The sequence below is a fragment of the Chondrus crispus genome, genomic scaffold (assembly GCF_000350225.1).
Source record: "Chondrus crispus Stackhouse genomic scaffold, scaffold_2, whole genome shotgun sequence".
In the NCBI taxonomy this organism is placed as follows: domain Eukaryota; phylum Rhodophyta; class Florideophyceae; order Gigartinales; family Gigartinaceae; genus Chondrus; species Chondrus crispus.
In genome coordinates, this window is record NW_005179057.1 from 627,858 (window position 1) to 654,361 (window position 26,504).

Sequence of the window (26,504 nt, forward strand, 5' to 3'; positions counted from 1 at the left end):
GCCGAGCCCCAATGGGCGAAAGACTTCCCGTAGTCTAGGAACAACTCCTCGCCAGTGCTGATTTCCTGTATGGTCTCAATGATGACAAGCCTGTTCGAGCGAAGCTTATGTTTGCTTGGAGAAGCCACCGATTCCACAAACCGGACATTTGCTGAACGGGAGTGCTTGGCATGACGCTCTTCTACATCCCTGTCGTCCGGAAGATACCGCGGATCATTGATGTAGCCTGCGACGCAAAACGGTGCCGGGACGATGAATATGGGATGCTCCTTATCTTCGGCGTCAACTGCATTACTGCGCAGTTGGACGGCCTTTTCAGCGAATCGCTTTTTTCGAACCCCTAGAATACCACTCCCGTAAACCTTGGTGGTTGCATTTTGACCACTCAAGTTCTTGTATACCACTGTCCCGTAGTAGGTGAGAATATCTTCTCCCTTTCTGAAAGAACGCATAGCAAAAACGCCCCTCCCAGCAGAAGTATGCCTTATCGTGGACTCGCAAACAACGAAACCTTTCGCGGCAGCCTCCAGGCTCATGAGAGCCTCTGTGTCCACTGTATCGAGAAATGCTCTGTAAATGCTCGGCCATAAGTCCGGAGGAGTATTCTTGTACTTGAGTGCCAGGTCCACATTACCATTCATGCACGATAGATAACGGTGAACATGTATAGGGAGCCTCTGATAAATCGGTAGGCCGGGAGGTGCGTCCCACAATGATGCATGCTGTGCGGCTTCCCTAGCTTCCAAGTTGGGGTGAGCCAAGAATTCAATAGCAAAGTCAATCTCCTCGACAGAAGCAGTGATATCCGATACTGGCGAGGTGAGCTGTTTCGCAAAGGTTTGAAGGACTCTTACAACCGCGATCTCGGCGCATCTCTCATCGAAATCGCAACCAACAAACTTTCGATGCATCGGTAGAGTGAGGCACGCCTTCGCTGTTGCGAAAGTCCCTCCGTATGGGTCGAACACAATATCACCAGGTTGGGAGAACCTTGAAACCATCTCCATCATCAGTCTGATGCTCTTCTGCTCGGGTCGAAGGAACATTCGGACATTCTCATCCACTGAAATGTGATCACTCCCTCCCTTTGACATAGAGCTATTCCCAGCTTCTGGGAACATTACACGCTCATCACCCTCAATGCGGGGTATCCCGTCAACGCAATTTGTCCATGCGGCGTGTCGAGATGGAACATACCCATGAGGTATGTAATTGATTTGCTCGAGTTCATCCTTAAACTCCAAGCCTCGTTTCCAGAAATGAATCGCCGTCTGCACAATTGACATGTGGCTGCATCCCTTCCGGTGGCGTTTCTGGAAGTAGTGACCCGGTGCCCGTACGAAGTTGAGGGGGATTCTTTCAACGTTGAATACCTTCTCGTAGACTTGTCTCAAAGGCTGTGAGGCATCATCTTCATCAATACCGTTCTTGAGGCGCTTATGATTCTTAAGCATGAAATACCACTCTGCGAACTGGAGGGCTGAGCAGAAGACAATCCCGTGTCCACCCGGTTTGAGAACACGGTCGAAGATAGCAACACACTCCAACATGTCAGATCCGGAAAGCTTGTCATGGCTGGAGTTGGGAGATTCCACCTCCCTGCGCGTGTTATAGGGAGGGTCTGTCAAGATGAGTTGCACCTTTCCATCTAGGTAGAAGCCACTCTCTTCGGCATCTGTCTCAAGGACATCGGTCATTGGGACGTCGTGAATGCGGCAGAAAGGACTCATCGTCTTCATGACCCTGTCGTAGGCGAACTGATACCGCTCTTCACCCCTTGTTCCAGACGTTTTATGACGCTTTTCTGGTCTGGTATCCTGAGGATCCATAGGGACCCTATTACCTTCTTCCTTGATACCTTCTTCTTCATCTTCGTCCTGCGATGCTTCCATTGCGCCTATATCAACGGTGTCTTCAGTATTGCCCATAGAATCGACTTCAATAGCAGTGACACCATTGTCAACATACCCTATCGCTGCTTTTGTAGGTGCAGATAAGGAAGCGAAAACGGGAGCAACGGTGTCTTTCTTCTCGCACTTGTACTTCTTGACAAATTCCCAGTCCGTGTCTTCCGCACATTCGTATAGGTACTCATGCGTAGAAACCTCTTTCAAGTGGTGAAATAGCATAGCAGTGAGTTCCCTAAACGCGTAATCTTGCTCCTTGGTCCTCTTCCAAGCAGTAGGATCCGCAAGCTTCAAATCCATCGCGGCGTTTCGGTGTCCCCGGAATGTATGGCTCTGTGACGTAGGCGCAAAGCCGCTGTCGCTCTCACCGAGAACCATAAAGGTTCCACTTGGTTCCTTGAAGAGAACGTACGGGGAAATCATTGACTCGCAGCTCTCGAGGCCTATCTTCTTCGCCAAGGATGTCCACGCCTTTACAATGAGTTGAACGGCGAAGCCCAGACGATTTCCGCAGGTATAGCTTATCCGAAACGGACTCGAAATCTTGTTCCGGCGTTTCCGTTCTCTCTGAAAGTAGTCCACAGCAACTTTCAAGGCGTGAATGTAGATAATAACCTCGAATGTATCAGGAGGCTTTGTAGCGAAGTAAGACTTAGACGAACTTGGCACAGCATATCTGTTGCCCTTGGCTGGAATATACTTGCTCCCAACCACTAACGAGGGGCTGATCTTACCCGACGCGAAGAGCATCTCGAAAAGTTCGAAGATTCGAGAGTCTTTCTCCCCGTACATGACAAAGGAAACTGCAGATTTGAAGATTTGCTTCACGTGTTCTGTACCGAGCTCTCTGAGAATAGGTGGTCCGTCGTTGAATGAAGATCGAAAATTTCCGGGATCTCTTCGCTTCCTATTTTTGTTCAGCAGTAACGCCTTTAGTGCTTTGACCGCGCTGTCATCATCTTGCTTGTGTATCCAGCGTAGTACATCAGACGTCTTGGATTCGCGAAGGTTGAAATTTGTTCTGAATTTCTCGTTTCTCAGAATGTGAAACAAGTGAGTGAGACACAACTGGGTGAAGCTGACAGGAGCGGAAGTCATAATTCAATGGTGATTATTTTCCGAAGTGAAGTCTGGAAAAGTAAGGACTGGATGGGCTGTTAGAGACGGCGTAGTGAAAAAAGGGTATGCTTCGGAAAAGTGTTCGGGCGAACAGTCGGGATTTGCTGGTCATGGTTCGCGAACCATGACTAGCAAATCTGGACTGTTATTTTTTGTTAAAATTACAGATGTTTATACTGAGCTGGTCATGGTTCGCGAACCATGACCAGCAAAATATGGACTGTTACTTTTTTGATAAAATTATAGGCGTTTATAATTTGCTGGTCATGGTTCGCGAACCATGACCAGCAAATCCCGACTGTTCGCCCAAACACTTTTTGAAAGTGGGACGAAGCCTGCAAAGTACCACCATCCCAGGTCTTAAAAAGCCGTAAAAATCCGTAAAATCGGATAAAAAAGCCAGGCCCTTAGCCAGTCGCATCTCATCTCTTCTTAACGGCGTGGCGCGACGGACAGCTTTCATTCGGAACCCCCCATTCATCCATCTCTTTGCGTCTCTATCACATTTGTCTTCCCCGCTTATCTACATATCCCTCGCAAGGAAAGCCAGTCTTCCGCGTTAAGTACACCCTTGTGAAAACCATGCCAAATGCAACTACGCGTGGTCGAAGATCTCGACGCCGTGGGCGTAGCGGTGCCCGTACCGGAAGCAGTGGTGCAACAGGGAGTGCCCTTAACGAAGCCCTTGTCCGCAAAGTCCTCGGACGTGACTATGGCAAGGGTTTAGAAGCTCGTGGCATCAAGAAGGGCGTCCATGTCAAGCTGTTCGCAGTTGTGAGAGATGCAGTTATGGAAGTGGGGACTGCGAAACTGTCTACAGCTGGGGACGAGAGTGAAATTGTGCAACGCAGACTACACTTGCATAAACTTCCCCAAACCGCGAAACAAGACCTCGTGGTCGTAACGGGTGCATCGCTCACGACGAATGCAAGTAATCATCCCTATCCCTACAAATTCAAAGGAGGTGAGGGACCACCTGAAAAATTACGTGATTTGCACACTGCTGGCCTCTACGCCTGGGATACGAGGATGATGATTCCAGTAGAAGCTCAGGCCGAAGAAGAGAACAATCCTTCCGGTCTGAAAAGTTCGTGTGAATTACCGCCCGCACCGAGACCAGCTGACCAAAGACCGAAACCCGAAGAAGCAGGAAAAATGCAATTCGATACCGCTGCGACGCCTGTGCCGCAGCCATATCCGGGTGCGCCAGAAGGTGACGAAGCCATTGAAGTTACCCCTGCTATGCCTGCGCCAGTGATTGACGTTGACAAAATGGTTCCTGCCGCACCAGAAGATGAGGATCTGGGTGATACGATCGAGCTCGCTGAGCATGGAAAAGATGTCAATATCCGCTGCTACGACATGTCTGCCTACGTGAGAGTGGAAGTGAGCGTTATGCTGTCCCAAGTTCTCCAGCCACCTTGTACACTTCGGGATACTGCAACCAAGTATGTCAAACGGCTTGAGGAGGGCTTCATAACCTACGGCTACGACTACGGAAGCGGGTTGATGACAATAACTATTCGTCGTGTTGAGAACCCGAATGTGGGTGATGTGGACCTTGGTGGCCTCGTCATGGAAAATCGGTTGGCCGATGATGGGCACGGTAGTGAGGTCGTCTCAAGGTATTTGAGGGGTGATATACGTGCGGTTGTTGTCGATGGTCTTCATCGTCGACAGAGTATGAAGAATATATTGCATACTCGAGGTGAGGAACCCGGGCTGAAATGGCTACATGAACCGCTCCGTATGGTGCTTATTCTTCGCCGTGATGGGAAGGACATGAACAGCACCGAGATGCTTCACCTTGGCTCCCATCGGAATCAGGTAGCATCGACAGTGCGTCTTTTCGAGAGCTTGGAAGAACATATTCACGGTGTCCTGTCCTATCTGAAGTCTTTCGCATTAGAAACTGGCCTCACCGTCGATGAAGTAAGGCCGTCGAATGTTGCCGCAGAGATGTGCACATCGGAGATTATTCCGAACATGAAGAAGCCCACGTATCGCCGCTACGCAAGGATTGCCAAGATTTTCGCGAAATATCCCCGTGCATTTGATAGGCTGTTGTCCTTCAAACCCGATGAGCGACCGAAGATTGGGGCTGTGCATCTTGACCACAGCAAGTTTTACGAGGTCGATGAGTGCGGTGTTATGCTCTTCCTGGATAGCATACATGCATGTGTCCGCAACCCTGCATCTTCAGGGGCATTTGACGCAACTCCCTTCTTTGGAACGGCTATGGAAATTTACCAGATTTGTCTCCGTAAGTTCAACCTATATGGCATTCCAGGACGACTGTCCTTTTCGGAGTTCCTAGAAGTACAAGTGAAGCAACCAAAAAACAAGACAAGTTCCATTGGTGATCTTTTCGTGAACAGTATGAGATTGTTTTCCAGCAAGAAGGTTGATGAAGATAAGAACTCGCAGAGATCCTCACGTTTTGGTTCAAGGATTACCTCCCATTTCGAGCCGAAACAAGCCGGGAATAAGCCCAAAGCAGCGCCAGCGGCAGGTGCATCGACTTCTACAGCGGCAGTGCCATCTTCCGTCGTCGTCAAGTCAAATGGCTCTGGTGGTGCGAAGACACCCGTGCTGTCACCCGCGAAAACAGGCTCGAGGACGCCCATCACATCATCTCCCGAACCAGCCCCATCTCGTCGCAGTGGTCGTAAGCGGAAAGCTTCACCTCCTCCTTCACCTCCTATTAAAGTCTTCACCACGACTGAATCCCGTCCAAAGGCGAAGAAGAAGGCGAAGAAGAAGGCCACTTGGGCCAAGCAGACTGCCACGAACACACCGCTTTCTGTCCAACCTGTCCGACCTCCGATCGAAATCGTTGATACGGACGGGTCTCGTGAGCCCCTCCTACGCAAATCTGAAGTGCCTTTCGATGACTTCTTGCCTCCTCTGCTCCCTGTCGGCTACAGAGATGCACCCGTTTACCGTGGTGAGGTTGACCCTTGGTGGAAAGATGCCCTGCTGAGGACTCCCTCCGAAGTCGTCTCTATTGCCAATAAAGTGCAAGCGGACGGAGGCGAATTGCACCACACTCCATTGCTAGAAGCTTTGCATATTCCCTTAGGTCATAGAGCTCACAATTTCGTGGACGTTGAAGATTTGACCTATATGCATCGAGTGGCCTGGCTCATGGCTGCTCAAAAGCAGCACCTCGAATCAGTGAGGCAGGCAAACCCCGTTTTGGGTGACTCAGAAAGTGAGCTAGATTGGGATACGGTAACGTCGTCCTTTGAGAAAGGCGAAGGTAGGGCATACTTTATGAGGAAAGGAATGCTACTGCAGGAGCGTGGGTTCTGCATACTGGAAGGTTTTGCAGAACCACACTCGCTGGCCAAAGAAGTGATACAGGTCCGGCAGCCCCCTCTTAGCATTGTGAACACGGACACTGGTATTCAGGAGCTATTCGACCACTATCTTTCAACGTTTCCAGGAGAGAATGCGCTGGAAAAGGAGAAGAATCGCACTCTTTGGAACCCGATAGTCAACTTGGGGGAGTCAGAAGGTGATAAGAAATCCCGGAACGAAGGCAAGGCCCGTTATTCCAGCACCAGGATGTTGCTCATGGAAGAAACCGAAGAAAACCCAGAAAATGTGTCCTCTGTTCGTCGAGCTATGCTTGATGCATGGTTGGGGCAGTTGGCTGTACTGATTGGGCTCACAGATGGAGTGTTTGGAAAGATGCGCACGCCGGTGACAGGCGGACGCCTGCTTTTAACTGGCAAGAATTGCCCTCGCCAAGTACCGCACAACGATTTTCAGGTGCGAAGTCGGAATGAGCAAGATAAGTGCTCGGGGTACTTCCTCATGGTGAACGGTAATGACCCCTTCCCTATCTGGTTCTGTGAGTACTCTCATAAGTTTGTATTCAAGTCCGTGGTTGAGCTGGGACACCTGTCAAGAGGTTGGACACTACGCAAACTCACCGTTCCCCCCTTCTCCGTATTTGTCGGTCATGGTTATGCGACGCATGCTGGCGCAGGTTATGAAAGTCGCCTATCAGATAAGCTCACCACTCGCTACCACCTCTATTTCATTCCAGAAGACGTATCTCTCCCTGATTCAGTAGCATTTGCCTTCGGGGATTCGCTGAGGTTCGAAGGGGACGATGTTTTGGAAATAATCGAGAAGGAGCTGTGCGAAAAGGGGACAGAAGGTGAGAATAGGATAGAAAGGACCGCTGCCAGAATTGGGCCATTGGCGGGAGAGCACAATGATGAGGACGGAAATGATGTGGATAGAAGCCGCGGCGAAAGAAATGCCAATGCTGATGATGATGAAGACAGCGAATGGAATGCCAGTGCTGATGATGACGACGACGATTTCCAGACCAAAAGCGATGCAAGCGATGGTGATTCTTGCTTAACAGTTCAATAAAATCCTTCCGCCAACTGCCTTCCACAGGAAGGTCAAATCAGCCTATCGGAGGCAATAAAAAATCGGCGCAAATATTTTGGTCCGGGCCAGCAAAAAATGTGTCATAAATGTAGCAACGCTTGTTGATTTCATGTCGCGATTTTGCACATTTTTTACCAATAACGCCATTGGCTGAAAATCGGAATAGTTATGGCACAGCGTCTCTGCCTGGCCTGTGGCGGTAGATGACTGGCTGGCGCTGCACACAGGTAAGTCTCGCAGTGCCAAACGCCATTGGCTGAAAAGCAGCAGAGTTATTGCACAGCGTCTCTGCGCGGCCTGTGGCGGGAGATGACTGGCTGGCGCTGCACACGGGTAAGTCTCGCAGTGCCAAACGCCATTGGCTGAAAAGCAGCATAGTTATGGCACAGCGGCTCTACCTGGCCTGCGGCGGTAGATGGCTGGCTGGCGCTGTACACGGGCAGGTCCCGCAGGGCCAAACGCTTTTACATTGATGCAATGATGAGACGGTGATCATCGCTGCATATGGGCAGCCACCGACGACCATGTTTTGCTGCTCCAGGGCAGTGAAAATATGTCTCCATTCGCAGCTCCAATGCAACACTAGACGTAATGCTCCGACCTACTCTCAGTCAATGAAATGTTAATCCAGTACCTTTCTTGCAAAGGTGATATCACCCCGCCGGTCCAGAAATGGTCCCAACCCGAAGGATGAAACCGATAGCGGTTCCAGCGGCGTTCACATCACATTTATTTGTAGCAACCAAAGAGTATTGTTACGGCTACATACACTACATCTACCCCGTCCAAATACCGGAATACGGCAGCAGTGGTTCATTGCGCTTCTGTTAAATACAATAATCAACGCCAAGAAACATAACAAGAGAGGTCAGTTACGGTCACAGTACGTCATGATGGTGGATTGGAATTCTGATAGACCAAGGAGGTTGTACTGATGGCTTACCTGATCCTGAGTTAGAAGACGGGCGGGTTGACCTGCAGTGAGACAAGGAACGCTGTGAAGCTTGGTCAGAACAGTTCTTCGAAACTTTCAATGTGTTAGAGAATGTGCGAACTTACGTTACAGCTTTGTAGGTAATCGCAAAACGGCATGGCCTAGAGAAAGCGCTCACTTACCAAACGTCTGCAGCGCACTCGTGTCTCCGCATGAGATTTCAACCAAACACGCAATTCGCAGAACGCAAACTGTCAGAAACGGAGATGGGCGGTGGGTCATGACTGTGGCAGAAGTGGCGTCACTTACAATGGATGATATCTCAACCAAACACGCAACTCGCAGAAAGAAAACTGTTACAAAAATGGTTGCGTGGTGGGTCAGGACTGTGGTAGAGGTGGCGTCACTTACTGTGGATGATATCTCAACCAAACACGCAACTCGCAGAAAGAAAACTGTTAGAAAATTGGATGCGTGGTGCGTCAGGACTGTGGAAGAAGTGGCGTCACTTACTGTGGATGATATCTCAACCAAACACGCAACTCACAGAAAGGAAACTGTTAGAAAAATGGATGCGTGGTGGGTCAGGACTGTGGCAGAAGTGGCGTCACTTACTGTGGATGATATCTCAACCAAACACGCAACTCACAGAAAGGCAACTGTTACAAAAATGGTTGCGTGGTGGGTCAGGACTGTGGGAGAAGTGGCGTCACTTACTGTGGATTATATCTCAACCAAACACGCAACTCGCAGAAAGGAAACTGTTAGAAAATTGGATTCTTGATGGGTCAGGACTGTGGCAGAAGTGGAGTCACTTACTGTGAATGATATCTCAACCAAACACGCAACTCACAGAAAGGAAACTGTTAGAAAAATGGATTCGTGGTGGGTCAGAACTATGGGAGAAGTGGCGTCACTTACTGTGGATGACATCTAAACCAAACACGCAACTCGCAGAAAGGAAACTGTTAAAAAATGGATGCATGGTGGGTCAGAACTGTGGGAGAAGTGGCGTCACTTACTGCGGATGATATTTCAAACAGACAAGCAACTCGCAGAACGGAAACTGTTAGAGAAACGGATGCGTTGTGGGTCAAGACTGTGGGAGAAGTAGCTTCACTTACTGTGTGGATGATATGTCAACCGAACACGCAACTCGCAGAAAGGAAACTGTCAGAAAACGGGATGCATGATGGATCAAGACTGCGGACGACGCGCGTGCAGGGAGTTGGATCTGGTCCTGGAACTATATTGCTGCATATATATATGCAGTGTTCAGAAAAAACCGGTAGCTAGATATTTCAAACTGTTCATGGGCACGTGTCGTACTGAAATCTCAATTTGAAATTACCGAATTCGGTATGGCATGGCTGTCCTTAACGACAGCCATTCATTGAGCTTTTGCATGCGGCATCACATCAAAATGCGAGTAGGAGCATATCCTTTTTACCGTTTCTATTCATTGAACCAAGCTTTAATATTAACGGCACAACCGTATGCATCGCCAAATGTAACAAAAGACCTTCTTTCGGCTGTAGAGCAGTAAGCTTGCTGAAATCTTGTTAATGCCGAGGTCCATGCCAAACTTTACTGCAGCCCCACTTCTAGTTGCGGACCTGGTCGAAACTGTCACAGATGGGGCGTCAAAGCAAGAGTCGTTGGGTTCTTAAAAACGCGGACCTTATGCAAAGCGTTCCGAAGATGTTGCATCACAAGGGACTAATTCGGATGGGCACGCACCATCTTCTTCTGAACCTCAGCTTGAAAGAAATCGAAAAAGAGCAAGGCCATGTAGGCAACTGTCTACAAAGCCAGCTAAACGTCCAGGAGATGGGTTCATGTTACTAGACGGTCAGTCAGAATCCTACGCTTCCCTTTTGAGAGACGGGCTTTTAAGCGACCTCCAAGAATACCAAGGCGTCATGCATGACGGTGTGGAGGCACTTCCATCAAGTCCTCACCCCGAACGAAATAACACGATCCGTTGTGAAGAAAGCGAAGGAATTTCTGGATTAGACATTGGATTGAGCGTTGAGCAGGACAATGCCTACGAAGCTGAGGAGTCTGAGGAGCTGATAGACAGCATGTTCGAAAGCGCTTCTGGTGGAATTCGATTGACCTGGACAAATATTGCATCACTGATAACAGCAACTGGGAGCACGCGTCTCAGCGAGACTGCGTATCAGACACTTGCCAACTTTAGGAACTGGAGACCGAATGAAAGGCAGCTCACTCTCAAACTGCCAAGTACATCTACTCTGAAGAGACGTGTTCGTCCATTTGCGAAATCCAACTTCTTCGTTCCTTGTCATGTAGAAATGTTTACTGTGGATTTGTCGAAGTCTGGGTCGAAGGCTGGCGTTGGAAAGTATACCTCACAGGACAGCGCTCCGACCATGATTGTAAGACCGAGCAACTGGGCAAAACTTGACTTTTCGACAGCAAAATTGCGGGAGATGGTGCAAGGAAGACGGCATGATATGGATCCGTCAATCGAGATACCGAGGTTCTCGGATATTGAGGACACTCCAATAATCAAGGATAGGGCTGGGAGTCTATCTGTTTATCGGATTCCAACCGAAGATGGTGTGACAGTGAAACTGCGAAAAGGGCTCCTTCTTAACATTACGGTCGAAACAAGTGACGCGGTGAAGGGCAGATTGATGCAAGCCCAGTTTGCAGTAACGTCCTCAACGAACATGAGATTTCATGCAGTTGTATCTTCCTTCTTTGTTTACGATGAGCCAAACTGGACAGAACCGCAGGCGGAGTCCAATTCAAAGCGTACCAAAACGATGAAGACGAAGAGACCAGAATCTCGGGCATTCCTTCCCAGTGACATGGTCGTCGAACTTGCACTCCCAGGACAGCCAGACGCCGAAGATTCGGAAGAACCAACGCAAACACCCTTCCTTGTGTATAGGATGTGGAGAAGACAGAACTGTGATGACGACTACGCCACCAGCTTGGTTGTATCTTCTGAAAGAAATGTTTCGAATCTCACCGGAACGAATAAGGGCGTTTACAACCAGATGTTTGACAAAACCGTAGTGAAACGAGTATCTGCCGATGATAATCTAATGAACAAGGGTCATCGCGTCGATGCGGAAAGCAGTGGACGTTTGGAAGATGGAAGAAAGTACGTTGTGTATAGAATGTTTCTGTACTCTGATGGATTTATGCCGTACATTGGAAAGAAAGGAAGCATGGGTGGTGTATACATGCTGCCAATAGGTATGACTCCGGAGAACCGCAATGGAGCAGGAGCCATCAGACCTATCGGGCTAACTCCTCCAGGGGTATCTAAAAACGAGGTACTGGCGGCAGTTATTGATGATATCATTGAGGGGACAGAAAAGGGATTTGAGATGACCACTGCAAAAGGAGAGAAGGTTGTTCTTTTTCTCGATGTCGTCGGGTACGTTGGAGACTATCCTGCAGTGTCCCACACTTTGGACCTACTAGGGCACTGCTCCAATGTTCCATGTCACTTATGCAGCTATGGTAGGTACGACAAGTCTGGATTTCAAGGAAGCAAGTATTGTTACACAACCCGCATCCATTCCGACCATCCATCTTTCGCGAGAGATGAGAACCGGGCTACTGCATTGAGGAGATCCAAGTTATCCAGGGAAGAGTTGAAAGCCCTCGGAATGGATGACGCAGATACGTTTGAGACAAGTTTGCAGGCACTTCATCAACTCTCTGAGAAACTGCGACAAGTTCGCGCTCGTGTGCCTCGTGTACTCGGCAGTAGCAAACCGGTTGTTCCTTCTGTTTTCGATTCGTATCGCTCATGCGTTGTGGCTCCCGATCATCTTTTCCTCGGGATTGGTCGCGACATCATGAATCTCTGTATAACACTGCTACCAAAAGATGTACGCAAAGATGCCGAGGCAATTGCCAAGATGGCTTTGAAGGATGGCTATCTCATATATCAGGAGAGCCTAATCAACCCTGACAAGCATGTGCTACATTCAATGACGATATCGTCTATGTACTGCCTGCTCTTGGTAGCACCACGGGCGATGAAGAGTGCTTGGTACGTGAACAAAATCACAGGCGAGAGAGAGAGCGGAAACTGTGCTACTATCGATGAAGCTCTCGACCTCCTCGACCTGTTTTCCTCTCTCGTGAGCAGAACGCAGTACTTTCCGGACTCAAGGATAGATGGTGAGAGGTCATTAGACACACACAATGAAGAAGGAGGAACCAAGAGACTTCTGCAGATTCGTAATATGGCACTTCGTTACCTATCTCGAGTAGATAAGCTGTGTCGCACAAACAGCTTTGCCTCCACTCATTTGGACAAACCAAACCTTCACAGATTGTTGGAGTTCTTCACACATACATTGCCACTGTTCGGTAGTGTAAGACATGTACAAGAGTTGTTGTTTGAAAGCGCTCATCAGCCATTGAAGAGGGGGGTAGCTCAATCCAATATGAAAAACTCACAATTACAGGCTATGGAACATCGTCTTGCCAACGACTGGAAGACTCGTCTGGCAATTGAAACTGAAGGCATTGACACTAGTGAGAACGGCTGGAGCTTTGAGACAGCGAAGTCGGTTTTAAATCTCTTGGGCTACGACAGTTCTGGGCTTCAGGATGCGGGAAGATTTCTACAAAAGCTTCAGGACTGCTTCCCAACTCCTGTTCTGCAGAATCTTCGATTACATCGGAAAGGACTCTTATCGTGGTCTCTTAGTAGGAAGGACTGGCGCGTAGACAATTCAGTAATTATGAACCTCGGAAACACTGCAGACGGAGGTCAACATTCGGAAATGTTCCAATCAACTGACCTTGCATTTCTGTTGAAAGCAAGGGAGTTTTTAGAGCATTTACGGAAACAAAAGCTACGTCTTAGAAGTGGCCGGCCGGACCATGGAAATTCCGTAACCGTACAGATATATGGAACTGCCAAGTGGTGCAAAATAACAGACGGGCGAAAAGAGACCAGACATCTGTTTTGGCCACTATATCTTATGGGAGCGTGATTCAAGCCTTGCATTCTTCTGTAGTTTCGACCGCAGATCCTGATCTCACATTCACTCTTCATGAGAACAATGATTCTGAGCATGATGAAGACAGAAGGTTCTGGATGGTGCTAGCCGTGGTTCAAGTCCGGATTCTGGACGCTCGTGAGAAAGAAAGTCAAGAAACAACACGATATTGCGCAGTGAAGGAGTGCGAAGCTGAAGAAGATGGATACGGGGTGATGATACAACAACGAAACGAAAGAAGAGCGCTGGTTGAGCTTGGAAGCTACGTTCGAAAGGCATTAGTTATGCACTACTGCGAGCAGGACAGCGCCGAAAGCGACGACCATATGTGTCTCATATGCACATCAAACTCAGCAGTACAACACAGGAGTCTCCCAGACGGTGGAATTTATCAAGTGTGGGGGCGAAAGGAAGGGTATCCGCCACGTCAGGCATAAGTATATGTGCGGAACAAGAACTCTGGTCTTTATTCAACAGTTTTTAGTACTACCACACAGCTCTGCATACTTTTATGCACTGACTATAAGCTTTGCGCCGGCCTCTATATCCGTAGTTGCGACATATAACCTGTATCGTTATTGCAAACAAAATTCAGGTCTGCTACCTTTGTGGGCTTGTTGCAAGGGGGCTCGTTATGTATCCCCGCCTTTCGAGGTCCGTGTCCCTACACCTCTCTAGTTCCCGCAGCCAGTCTGATCCTTAACTTTTTCGTTTCCCTCACCATACACCCACTCTCCTTGTCAACCGGTGCACCGTCATTGCTGTATAAAATTTGCAAAATTTGGGTGCAAATTTTGAGAGTTAGGACCGGTGATCAGTGGGGAGCTGTGATCAGTGGCCACTGATCACAGGCCGGCAGGGGGTGTCGTCCGACATCGTCATTGCTGTATAAAATTTGCAAATTGGGGCGCAAATTTTGAGAGTTAGGACCGGTGATCATTGGGGAGCTGTGATCAGAGGCCACTGATCACAGGCCGGCAGGGGATCAGGAGTAAGGAGTAGGATGGTTTTTGTACTTTAGGGATTCGCAGTGCTTCGGAGATTTAGAGGAGTCGGGGAGTAACTAGGATTAGAAGATTCGTGGGATCGGCTGTTGGAAACGTGATATCCCTGTTTCGGGTTCTCCAGGTACGAATAACGTCCGGGGAGGGCATGTTGTCCTTCGTCTGAAAACCGCGTCGACCATCATTGGCAATGCGAGCCATGATAGCTCGCAATGTATAATTGTTAATTGCAAATCCCCGGGAGGCAGTATATTTAATGCGCTGCTTAATGATTTTGTCCTCGTCCGCTTTGACGACACGGGGGGCTCCGGGACGGTTGTTGGCTGGGTCAAGAAGGCGGGACAGTTTGTCGTCGTCCTTGGTCTTGAGACATTTTTGTAATCGGTCTGCTGTCCCACGACTGATGATCATCAGTGTGGTTCGCCTCACAGTTGACTGTGAGGCGAACCACATCGGCAATCTTTTTTTCATCTTCAATAAATTTACCGCTGTCTGCCGTTTGTCTTTGGCCCTTGCGTCCCGTCTGTCCCTTGCTTGGCGCGCGCTGCCTGACGACGCATTCCAATCGACATCGGAGGGGGCGTGAATTGTCCGTAACTGGAGGCCAATCCCGGGAGCAGGACGAGAAGGTGTTTGATCGTGGATCAATTACTACTGTTTGGCCTTTAACGGTGCTGTGTGCCCGCCATTTTTTTGGCGGGACGGGGAGAAGCGAGGAGGTAACATTTCGGGAAACTGGAGGCCTGTTTCGTGAACATGACGAGAAAGTGTTTGATCGTGGATCTAATACTACTGTTTGGCCTTTAAAGGTGTTGTGTGCCGGCTATTTTTTTTGTCGGGACGGGGAGAGGTACGGAGGTAACATTGCGGGAAACTGTAGAAGAGGTGAACGCGTAGGCCCCGGAGCGTTTCCCTGAAGTCCAGGGATGAAAGACTGCACCCATTGCCGGCACTGGCAGCAACGAGAACTGAATCATCAAATTAGCCTTTTTTACCCAATAATGCTTTGAGGGAAGGGTATACCGCGCAAGCTTGCATGCGCAGACAAGTTTCTTTAGAATGACATGTAATGGCTGTCGCGCGACAAGATTTACAAAAGCTGTATGGCTGGCCAGCCATACTGGAACTAGATTAATTTTTGTTAATTTTTTAGAGGTTGATTCTAGTATGGGTGGCCACCCATACAGCTTTTGTAGATCTTGTCGCGCGACAAACACATCACACGTGTGGACCCAAATGCAATGCATTACACGTGTGGATCGATATGCAATGTTTTACACGTGGCGACCAAAATGCAATGTATTACACGTGGTGACCAAAACGCAATCTTTTACACGTGCGAGAAGCTGGTGGATGACGATTGGCCGATTATGATACGGAATCGTATACAGTGCCTCCTACGATATAGTGCTATAGCGTGACATACCTCTAGCTATGGCACTATTGGGGGATGGCACTATATAAGGAGGCTCAAATACATATATTTGGGGACAAAGCACACTTGTAACACAAACACAACAAAGCCTGCATAACACAACATCTTTTGGTCAGGGTCTCCTTTAAGACAGCATGGATAGCTGTACTGCGTACTGAACCATGCCGGTTGATACACGTGTGAGCTTATGATAACCTGTGCCAGAGGGCGAGCCATAGCACTATATAGAGGGAAGCACTACTATAGTAGGCACAATTGAGCGACCCCCCCTGCAACCGGTCCGTTCTGCCCAGAGAAAACCCCCCCTACTTAGCCTGCATACACTGTAAGTCTGCAACGTGTGCGGATGTTCACACACACCCGAACACGTGCAAGGCCTAGCAAGAGTACCTTCCTAGTAAACCTTTTAGAAACGCAAAAATCGCAGCGAGCAACGACAAAGTGCTCAAGGCAACCCTGCTTTCTACAAGAGCGTTTTCCGGCTACCGCAGAGACAATTGAAACAGCTTCAACCGTGTTGTACTTCACTGTTCGAGTAGAATCTTCGTTCCATCCTTCAGCATGGAGCCAATGACTGACCGCGGCTTTCCAAAAATGCCAGAACCAGGCGGCCGAGCCCATACTTTGGAGTCCTCAGCCTCGATGTGCTGGACTCTTTTATTCCTGGCTTACTCTTCTTCGACATTTGTCAACGAATTTGGACATGGATGGCAAGCAGCTTGGACCGTGCTATTAGTTTTGGTTCCATTGTGCCTCGCCGGTGCACCCAACATCATGGACGGTCGCCGCCGCGCAGTCCCTATATTGGCAATTTACGTAGCGTATATCCTCATCCCGTCACTGCTTCAGCTCACAAAGCCAGACGACCACTCATCGCTTCGCTCCGAAATGGCCGACCTGATTACCGTTCTTTGCATCTGGCTTCCACTGGAATTTAAGCTGTTGTCATCGGACATATCACCGACTGGAAAGGTTACAGCCTGGGGCTTGTTCACCGCAGCTTTGACAGTCGTGAACTGCTTCACAATTCTACGCCCTTTTCAAAGCTGGCCCACGCTCGTGACTTGGGCTACACTTTCAAGGTAACCCCAGTCGATGTGCTGATAGCGCTAGCTGTGGGTGCTGCCTCTGATCTCATCACCGTTCCACTTGCCGCCCTAACCCAGTTTGCTGACGTCAAGACGCCACCTCGTTTAGACGCGGCCAAAGAAGCCGCCACTTTCCTAGGCATATTCATGAACGGCGTTACCGAGGAGCTTATATTTAGGGGTATGATTCAGAATATGTTGGAGCAACGCCTAGGCCACGGGTCCATATCTGCACTACTCATCGCGTCTGGTGCCTTCGGCATTGCACACTTAGGGAAATCAAAACTTGGATATGACCCGCCAAACGTTCGATACATGGCCTCCGCCTGTGTCACCGGTGTTGCGTGTGGGTTCGTATGGCGACAAACAGGAAAAGTCACAGCTTCCGCGCTGACGCAGGCCACGTCGAATTACATTATGTGGCGCGTCGCGTTAAGCAAAAAAGTTGGCCAGTAGACAGCGTTTTTTCGCAGCTAGAGTCCCTGTATAGCACTTGACAATGATTTCCACTCTTAAACTCACTGAGCACACTCTAATGCTAGTCTAGTTCGTCCCACAGGTCATCGTGCTTGTCAATATCGACCCATTCTCGGGTAGGGTTTTTCGTGTAGAGCGTGGCATTGAATTGTCCAGGTCGCCCATATGTCTCTCCATTAGCACCTTCGAAGCGAAACGGGTTACTTGACATGAGCACGCAGTTTGACTCCTCGCCGGGAAAAGCCGGAACAGAGATTCCCTTTTCCAAAAGTAGCTTTGAGGAAGATGTCGACCAGCTATAAAGTGGTAGCCCCCGGCAAACACATTTGATCCAAGCTTTGGTGCTTCTAAAGACACTAGCACTTCGGGTTTGATAAACGAATCTGCTGTCACATCAATTTTTCTTGGACCCGTCGAAAGATCCCAGCCAGATGGTACATCAAGGCTCACAATCGCAAGCCGAGTTGAGATTAGCATCTCGTAAACAGTCCAGTACTGTTGTCGAATGTCCCCCCCATCAAAGCCAGTTCCAAGCAAGGCATCTACAACGATGTCATAATAAAACTCTAGCGTACTGGGAATGAAGTCGTGCAAGTCGATTCCGGCTTCATCGCAGACATATCGGAAATTAGCATGCTTAGATTGCTCTGCAGCATAGACCGCTGGTGCATAACCTCTCTTCTGCAGCTCTACAGCGACTTGCAATCCAATTAAGCCGTTTAAACCTGAGCCGCAAGCAGTAAACACATCTGATATTTCTTCTGAACCATAGCATTGTTGTAATGCATCACAAAATCCACTTGCACAGGTTCTAGCCATAACCACAACGTCCCCACCTGAGTATGTAATAGCATCATTAATGGCTTGATTTGCTAATTCCGGGGAAATATGAGTCTGCCGGGGTTTGGAGTTATCTCGTTGCTTACTGCTTTTGTCCACTTCCATTTGCATCGATATTCTGCCTTGCGACCTTCTGTGTCCTGCGACTCTGAAGTGCTTGGCACGGGCTCTCTTGGAGTTGCACAGAAATGCGTGAATTCATGGGTCTCGCCAATGGGCTCGAGACTTCAAACGCTGTCTTCTGAGAAGCCATGATTACACACGGAGGGATTTCTTCTAATGCGACCAGCCTGGCCTATTCCCAAAACGATTGATTGGAGGTGAGAATGATGCAAAGCAAGCAAAATGTATTCTGGAGTGCAGCCTTTCTAGGGTGACGCTTGAATGCTTCAAGACTCCAGTCTCACGAAGCCTCTATGACTGTTTTCTGACTGCTGTGCACGTCCTAAAGCAGGAAATCGAAAATTGTGGCGGCAAGACGTACTTGAAGCTGGAGCCGAAAAGCTGTACTTGGTGTCCTCAACTGCTTGTGCTGCAATCTGCACTGATGTGTGCCCTGGGACTTTGCTTGGTCAATTTGAGGTCGTGGGATTACTCAAAACACCGGTCAATCTCAAAAGAATGAAAAAATTCAATTTCAATGCCACACCAACCATCTTCCGTAATTTTTCAACGAGACGAAGCCCAGTTTTGTGAGATTGCTGTGTGTCTCAAGCAGTGTTACGAGGCATTCGGTTGCCAGGTGGCGGCTGGACACGCGTACCACGGGGCGGAGCGCATCCGTATACCGCCGAAGGACGGGCAAGCGAAAGGCGGGAAGGAGGGAGCGAGACAGCACGCGCGGGGAATTGGGGGTGCCAGCCACCGGGGAGACGAAGGGAAACCATAGGCCGCACGGGGCTCGGGCTGGGGCAGAAAGACCGCGCAGGTCGCCGGCCGAGGGCGCGAAGGGAAAATGGCACGAGGGGGTGGCTACCGGTGGGGCAAGGGGAAGCTGGATCGAAGGGGAAATTACGGGAGGGAGGGTTGGGGATAGCCGACTCATCCCGGGGAACGTGTACTTAAGAAGCCATCCCCGAAGATAGGAAGGGGGAGGCAGCAGACTTGTGAGGAGTAAAAGAATACGGGTGGATTCCCGTCATTACAGGTCGCTCGGTGCCCCGCGGCAGAATTGCCGCAACAGCACCCCTCAATATACTTTCCTCGCGTCTTTCGCGCTCACAATGTCAAGAATGACAAGGACCTCTAGCTATGGCACTATTGGGGGGATGGCACTATATAAAGGAGGCTCAAATACATATATTTCGGGACAAAGCACACTGCTAACACAAACACAACAAAGCCTGTATAACACAACTAAATAACTAGCACTATATAGAGGGAAGCACTACTAAAGTAGGCACTATTGAGCAACCCCCCTGTAACATATAATGGCTGTCGCGCGACAAGATTTACAAAAGCTGTATGGCTGGCCAGCCATACTGGAACTAGATTAATTTTTGTTAATTTTTTAGAGGTTGATTCTAGTATGGGTAGCCACCCATACAGCTTTTGTAGATCTTGTCGCGCGACAAACACATCACACGTGTGGACCCAAATGCAATGTATTACACGTGTGGATCGATATGCAATGTTTTACACGTGGCGACCAAAATGCAATGTATTACACGTGGTGACCAAAACGCAATGTTTTACACGTGCGAGAAGCTGGTGGATGATGATTTGCCGACTATGATACGGAATCGTATACAGTGCCTCCTACGATATAGTTCTATAGCGTGACATACCTCTAGCTATGGCACTATTGGGGGGATGGCACTATATAAAGGAGGCTCAAATACATATATTTGGGGACAAAGCTCACTGCTAACACAAACAATGCCTGCATAACACAACATCATTTGGTCAGGGTCTACTTTAAGACAGCATGGACAGCTGTACTGCGTACTGAACCATGCCGATTGATACAGGTGTGAGCTTATGCGAACCTGTGCCAGAGGGCGAGCCATAGCACTATAAAGAGGGAAACACTACTAAAGTAGGCACTATTGAGCGACCCTGTAATATGTAATGGCTGTCGCGCGACAAGATTTACAAAAGCTGTATGGCTGGCCAGCCATACTGGAACTAGATTAATTTTTGTTAATTTTTTAGAGGTTGATTCTAGTATGGGTAGCCACCCATACAGCTTTTGTAGATCTTGTCGCGCGACAAACACATCACACGTGTGGACCCAAATGCAATGTATTACACGTGTGGATCGATATGCAATGTTTTACACGTGGCGACCAAAATGCAATGTATTACACGTGGTGACCAAAACGCAATGTTTTACACGTGCGAGAAGCTGGTGGATGATGACTGGCCGATTATGATACGGAATCGGATACAGTGCCTCCTACGATATAGTTCTATAGCGTGACATATCTCTAGCTATGGCACTATTAGGAGGTTGGCACTATAGAAAGGAGGCTCAAATACATATATATATATATAGCTATATATATATTCTATAGCGCGACATACCTTTAGCTATGGCACTATTGAGGGGATGGCACTATATCCCTGTGCTCCGTTTTGTGACGATTTAGGGCGTCACAAAAAGTGAGACGATTTGTGTGACGATTTGTGAGAGTTTTGCTCTTTTCGCCGCCTTCATCTCATTCGTCTCACGCCATCTTCTTATTCGTCACACATGGTTTGTGAATATTTGTTGAATTGTAGCACTTTTTGAGAACGTTTTGTGATCATGACAAAAATCGTCTCAAACATCACACATTTTCGTGAATCTTTTGTGACGGTTTTGTGAGACGCATCTCAAAACTCTCAAACGTCAACCTTGAAATAAAAACTCTCACACTGATAATGTGCATTTTGTGATGGCAGTGTGCATTTTGTGATGGCTTTGTGTGAGTTGTGTGAGGGGATCACGAAGATCACATATGAAAGTGTTTGTTTATTGACAAGGTGCACCTGAGCCGGTAAGGAATCACCTTACTCGCCCAGGACCGCTCGTAAAGTAGACAAGGACCACTAAAGTAGAATTAGTCATCCTACTGCCATTGGTCTAATTGTTTGAGAAAATTAACGGTGGCACGATATTGACTAAGTAACCATCACCTCCTTTAGAATTCCATAATGCCTAGCTGGACAATAAATGGAGTGCATACCACCGATTGCACAAATGGTTGGATAAACCTCTCTGTCTCTCCCTCTGTATCTCTCTGTCTGTCTCTGTCTCTGTCTCTCTCTATGTTTATACCCATCTCTCTATATGTTTATCCAATTCTTTATGGTGACCATCTATCTATGTGTGTGTCCATCTCTCTATATTTGTGTCCATCTCTCTTCCTTGTATCCCTCTCTCTCTCTATCCCTCCCTCTCCGCCTCTCTGGCTGCATCTCCTCTTCCCTCTATCTGTTTATGTAAACAAGTGTCTTTAAAAAGATTTTTGGGGTTTCCTTCCCTATACTCTATATTGTAGTCCCATTTTCTCTGCAGTATTCGTGAAGGTGCGTTGTTGTCGTACGAAAGCGACGCTTTTTCAGTGACTGGGGCGGACACGAATTGTCGGCACTTATAAATACTTGTTTGTCTATGAGAGGTGGACGTTGAAAAAGGTGGTTGTGAAGTGGGTTGCGTCCTGTGATCAGTGGCCACTGATCACAGGCCGGCGGGGGGGGTGTCGCACTACACCGTCATTGCTGTATAAAATTGCAAAATTTTGATGCAAATTTTGAGAGTTAGGACCTGTGATCAGTGGGGAGCTGTGATCAGTGGCCACTGATCACAGGCCGGCAGGGGGTGTCGTACGACATCGTCATTGCTGTATAAAATTTGCAAAATTTGGTGGCAAATTTTGCAGGATGGGAGCTGTGATCAGTGGCCACTGATCACAGGCCGGCAAGGGTGTCGTACGACACCGTCATTGCTGTAAAAAATTTGCGTACTTCTCAAAACACAGTTGTCTTCATGACCCTGCTGCATATTTGCATCATTTTTGAACAAACGTATACGTGTTCCTGCTGTACTTTCTGTATCCTGTGCAAATGCATTATTTACGTATTTTAATTAGTTCTAACTCTCCGTTGGCGTCGTGTGATCAGCCGCCGCTGATCACATGCCTGACAGGGGTGCCGTACGACACTAGGTATCATTTCCCACCAAAGTATAATCACAATTCAATACCATCCAAATTTTGCAAATTTTACATCAAGGACGGTGACGGACGGCACCCCTCGCCGGCCTGCGATCAGTGGCGACTGATCACAGCTCCCAAATCTCAAAATTTGCATCCCAAATATTGCAAATTTTTACAGCAATGACTATGTCGGACGGCATTCTTCGCCGGCCCGTGATCAGTTGCCACTGATATCAGGACGCATCCGGTTCAAATACGTAAACATTGCCTTTAAATCCGATGCAAATTTATACAGCAAGGACTGTGTCGCGCGACGCAGGAAGTATTCGGACATTTTCTCCCTTTTAGAAACCAGCGGCCGTCGAGAACGCCGAGCCGAAACCCAACCCCGGCCTTCCCCAGAACGTGCATATGCGGAGGTGCCATCATTAAGCGTACGCAATCTTCGGGCTATTTTTAAACCAAGGTAATCGCGGGCTCCAGGCAGCCGACTCATTGCTTTCTCAATATCCCCACCCTTTCCAACCTCAGCCCGAAAAATGAAAAGTCATGCGCAATGCGCTGTGGCATGAAGTTCAGCTAACGCCATTTTCCATCTGGACCGGAATTACCATCATTACAAAAACGGTGCCTCTGCGCCCCGCATCCTTAGGACGGGATTCTAGGGCATTATAATGTATATCGCAAGCTTGTGTTGCTCGAGCGCGTTCACCAGGCGGGAGGATTCTGACGAATATTCGTGTTCACTTGTAGTCCTCAAACGCAATAAAGTTCGTTTACGTACTGCAGTTTCATATGACTAATGCAATGATTTGATATTCGTTTCTTTTTTCGGCGTCTGTAGGGTTCACTAGCACCACTTGTACACACCGTGCCTGGCCTTATTCCACGGTCACCCATTCTGAGGGTGAGTTTTCTCCCTCCTTGATATAAAGACCGGTACGGACACGTAGGGTCCGTACGTTACCGTGTGTAAAATCTGGCTTGAGGCCTAATTCTAAACGGTCCCGAACTCTTCTTCTGATTACCGCTCAAGTGATTCTAGTGGTGACAGTGATTCACAGAGGAAGGGCACTGATGAGGACGACATCCAAGAGTAGGTACTGGGTAATTCATACTTTCAATAGCGAGAACAGTATCATCATCACTCTGTAGTGACACTTCTATCTTCATTGCACAATTAAATCTAAAGCAACTATGATTAAAAGAACAGTAATTCAATGACACATGACTGACTTTCAAAGCAATCCGGACTGGATGATGTCGGTACCTTTGGAGCCCATACCCAGCTGTTCACTTGCACGTCTAAGTCCCATGGTATTTAGATGCTGCACAGAGCCGTGCATCTTTAAATGTGACCGTTACAAAAATATCGATTTCACAAAAAACACATATGTCTATATACTGACTACGTTCCAATGGTTACCCCCAACTCTTTAGTCTTCGGTATATATTTCAAACAAATTTCTCAAGTATCACTTTCCAAGGGAAATTAACAGAGGACGATACCATCCACCAGTTGATAATGGTATCAGATCTTTTCAATGGCCTCCAATTCGGGAGTGATATAGAGGTCTACTATACCTTGGAGAATGAAGAAGAAAGCAAGGCATGGTTCCCAGCAACAGTCATTAGTCTCAACTACCTTCATGATGATCGTCGAGAGGTGCTCAAAGGGACCATTCAATACAAGGCAGCGTTTGGATTCAGGGCATGTAAAAGCAAGGTTACTTTCAAGGAGGGAAACGAGTTTGTACAAGATGGACAAAAGTTTAGCTGGAGACTCAAAGATACATCCCTGCGATTGGATAACAGCGCAAGCTCAGACGTGGCAAGCGCATCGATGGATGCAGATGATATGGACTATGCTCCAGGTAGTGCCATGGTAGAAAAATGCAAGAAGGTTAACCACACGACGACTGTCTCACTTGACCAGAATACAATCAAAGATACACGTGAGCTAAATGCTCTTTCCAGACGCCTTCAGTATCTTGAGGAAGTGGTGAAAGGACAGCAATCCTCGATTACGACTGCACTATGGACTCAGAATGCGCTCCTCATTTCTGATGCAGGCTCCAATATTCCTCTTAAGTTTATTTCGTTGCGTCTAGAGCATTGGTTACTCAAGACACCGACACGTCCTACCCCAGTTGAAATAACCCGTGGGACGAAGTGGTTTGTACAAGACTCATTTAAGGCGCGAGCAGACTGCACATTGCTCCAGTTTGATTCTATATCCGAAAGAGTCAAAGCTCAGCTACGAACAAAGGTTTCTATTCTTCCGGAAGATTATATGTGCCGGAAATCAGTTGTGAAGGAGACGAGTATATACTTTAGGAGCTTCCTAGACTTGTCAGAAGCACTCGGAACAGCATCACCGCAAGTTGTCAGAGACGTGATCATCGCAAAAAGGCTGGAAAAAGGTACCGACAATTATGTATCTGCCAGAGTGATAGGCTGTATGGCCGGTCCCAACACCGAATCTCTTTCTGACCCGTGCTATATGACAATTGGAGATTCTCTTGCTGTTATAAGGGATGACGAGGATGAACAACGGCACGTTGTATTTCGTCGGGATTGCACTTGGGATTCCATAGAGCAGACCTACTCCTATCCACTGGAAGACATAAGACTATCAGAGCTTAACTTCCAAGAACGCATTTCCAAGGTAATGAGTGCCGAAAAAGTGGTCAGCGGACCATCGGACCGGAAGGAGTCGTTCTACCTGCGATGGAATCTTCAATCCAATCCTTGTCAGTCTATATTCGCTGATGTAAATCGCAGCGACGTACTAGGAGTACTTCAAGTGCATGTCCCATTCATCTCTATCAAAGGGTCTGCCCATGTGAAGCAATTCATCACTGTTGCCAAAGTTCTGGGCCTCTTTAAGTAAACTCAATTCATTCATGCTACAGCAGTCTCCCGCTTTACGCATTTTTCACTGTGGTGAACTAAGAAGTTTCACTATCACATCAAATACGACCCCTTATAAATCGAAGTCGTGGACCATGACCACATCCTCATCGTCTTCGACTTGATCCGCCTGGATTTCATCCTCACCATCCACCACGCTCAGATCATCATTATCGTCGTGATGTGAACCTGAACCGACCGGGGGATCGTGCACGGAGTTGTACATATCCACGGACATCACTAGCTTCTCCTTCAAAATACTGGACAGTTGCTGTGGAAGCTCACCCCGCTTTTCTCCCTGTCCTTCAGTCAAAAGATCTGAGTAGAGCGATCTCAGTCGCGACCGCCATGATCCATTGTGGGGATCCTGGCCATCCACTTCATGCAATATCTGCTCGTTTCGAGAAAATGCACCCCTCGCCTCGATCACCTTTATCAGCATGATCTCCCGAAACAGGACAGCAGTCATGTAAATCACACGAAAGGATTCCTTGGATATTGAATAGAGGTCTTCATCACTGCCACACCTGGTAAAAGCCACCAAGAACTTCAAGGCGACGTGCATGGCATTGAGTCGGATAACAATTTTTCGAGTCTCCTTCCTTCCATCCTTGTCTTTCGTCTCAACGTCATACGTAGTGATAAATATGAAGGGATCGCTTTCAGAAATCAGCTTCTTCCATGCTATCAAATTCAGGGGGTTCACCTCAGCGACCGACTTCATAGCAGTACGACAGGTTCCGTCTGGGATATCTTGGAGGTTCATGTGCGGGCGGGGTGGATTCTCATACTGGAATGAGACTCCCACTTGACTTTGGAAAACATATGAGAAGTTTTGAAAGAAGGATTTCCGCCCAAGCTCCCTGGACTTGTTCAGAAACTGATTACCTATCTTGAAAACGCGGCGAACGATCTCAACCCTAATGTCTTCGTCCTTGATGAATCCAATTGGCTCACCTTCCCCCATCTTATCGCTTCGACGCCGAGCCACACGCCGGGCCTTCTTGATGGCCGTTGAAGCAAATTCTTCGTTGAAGAAAGACTCGACTGTGATCATTGTTATGTAGCCCGGCCTCAGCCAAAAAGGTTTCTCAGCGGTCTTCAGCTTCCCGCGGATGTTCGGATGTACCATTTCGAGTGACTTCGTCCCAATACTCGGATTGTTCATTGCATTTGCAATCAAGCTCTTTCCCCAAGCCTTTCGCAGGACCAGATACTGACGAGCTTGC

General features: G+C 48.1%; 2 protein-coding genes; one reads left to right on the forward strand and one right to left on the reverse strand.

The window, feature by feature from the left end:
* The first annotated feature begins 16,161 nt into the window (after positions 1–16,161).
* Positions 16,162–17,446, forward strand: CHC_T00003692001 (hypothetical protein). XM_005714541.1 is given in 2 exon segments: positions 16,162–16,389; positions 16,390–17,446. The coding sequence occupies 1 exon segment, from the start codon at positions 16,162–16,164 to the stop codon at positions 16,387–16,389; it is 228 nt and encodes a 75-aa protein (XP_005714598.1). The 3' UTR covers positions 16,390–17,446.
* On the reverse strand, positions 17,447–18,199 carry CHC_T00003693001 (hypothetical protein). The gene has a single exon (XM_005714542.1). It carries the CDS (start codon positions 18,197–18,199, stop codon positions 17,447–17,449), a length of 753 nt encoding a protein of 250 aa, XP_005714599.1.
* Between the last annotated feature and the right edge of the window lie 8,305 nt (positions 18,200–26,504).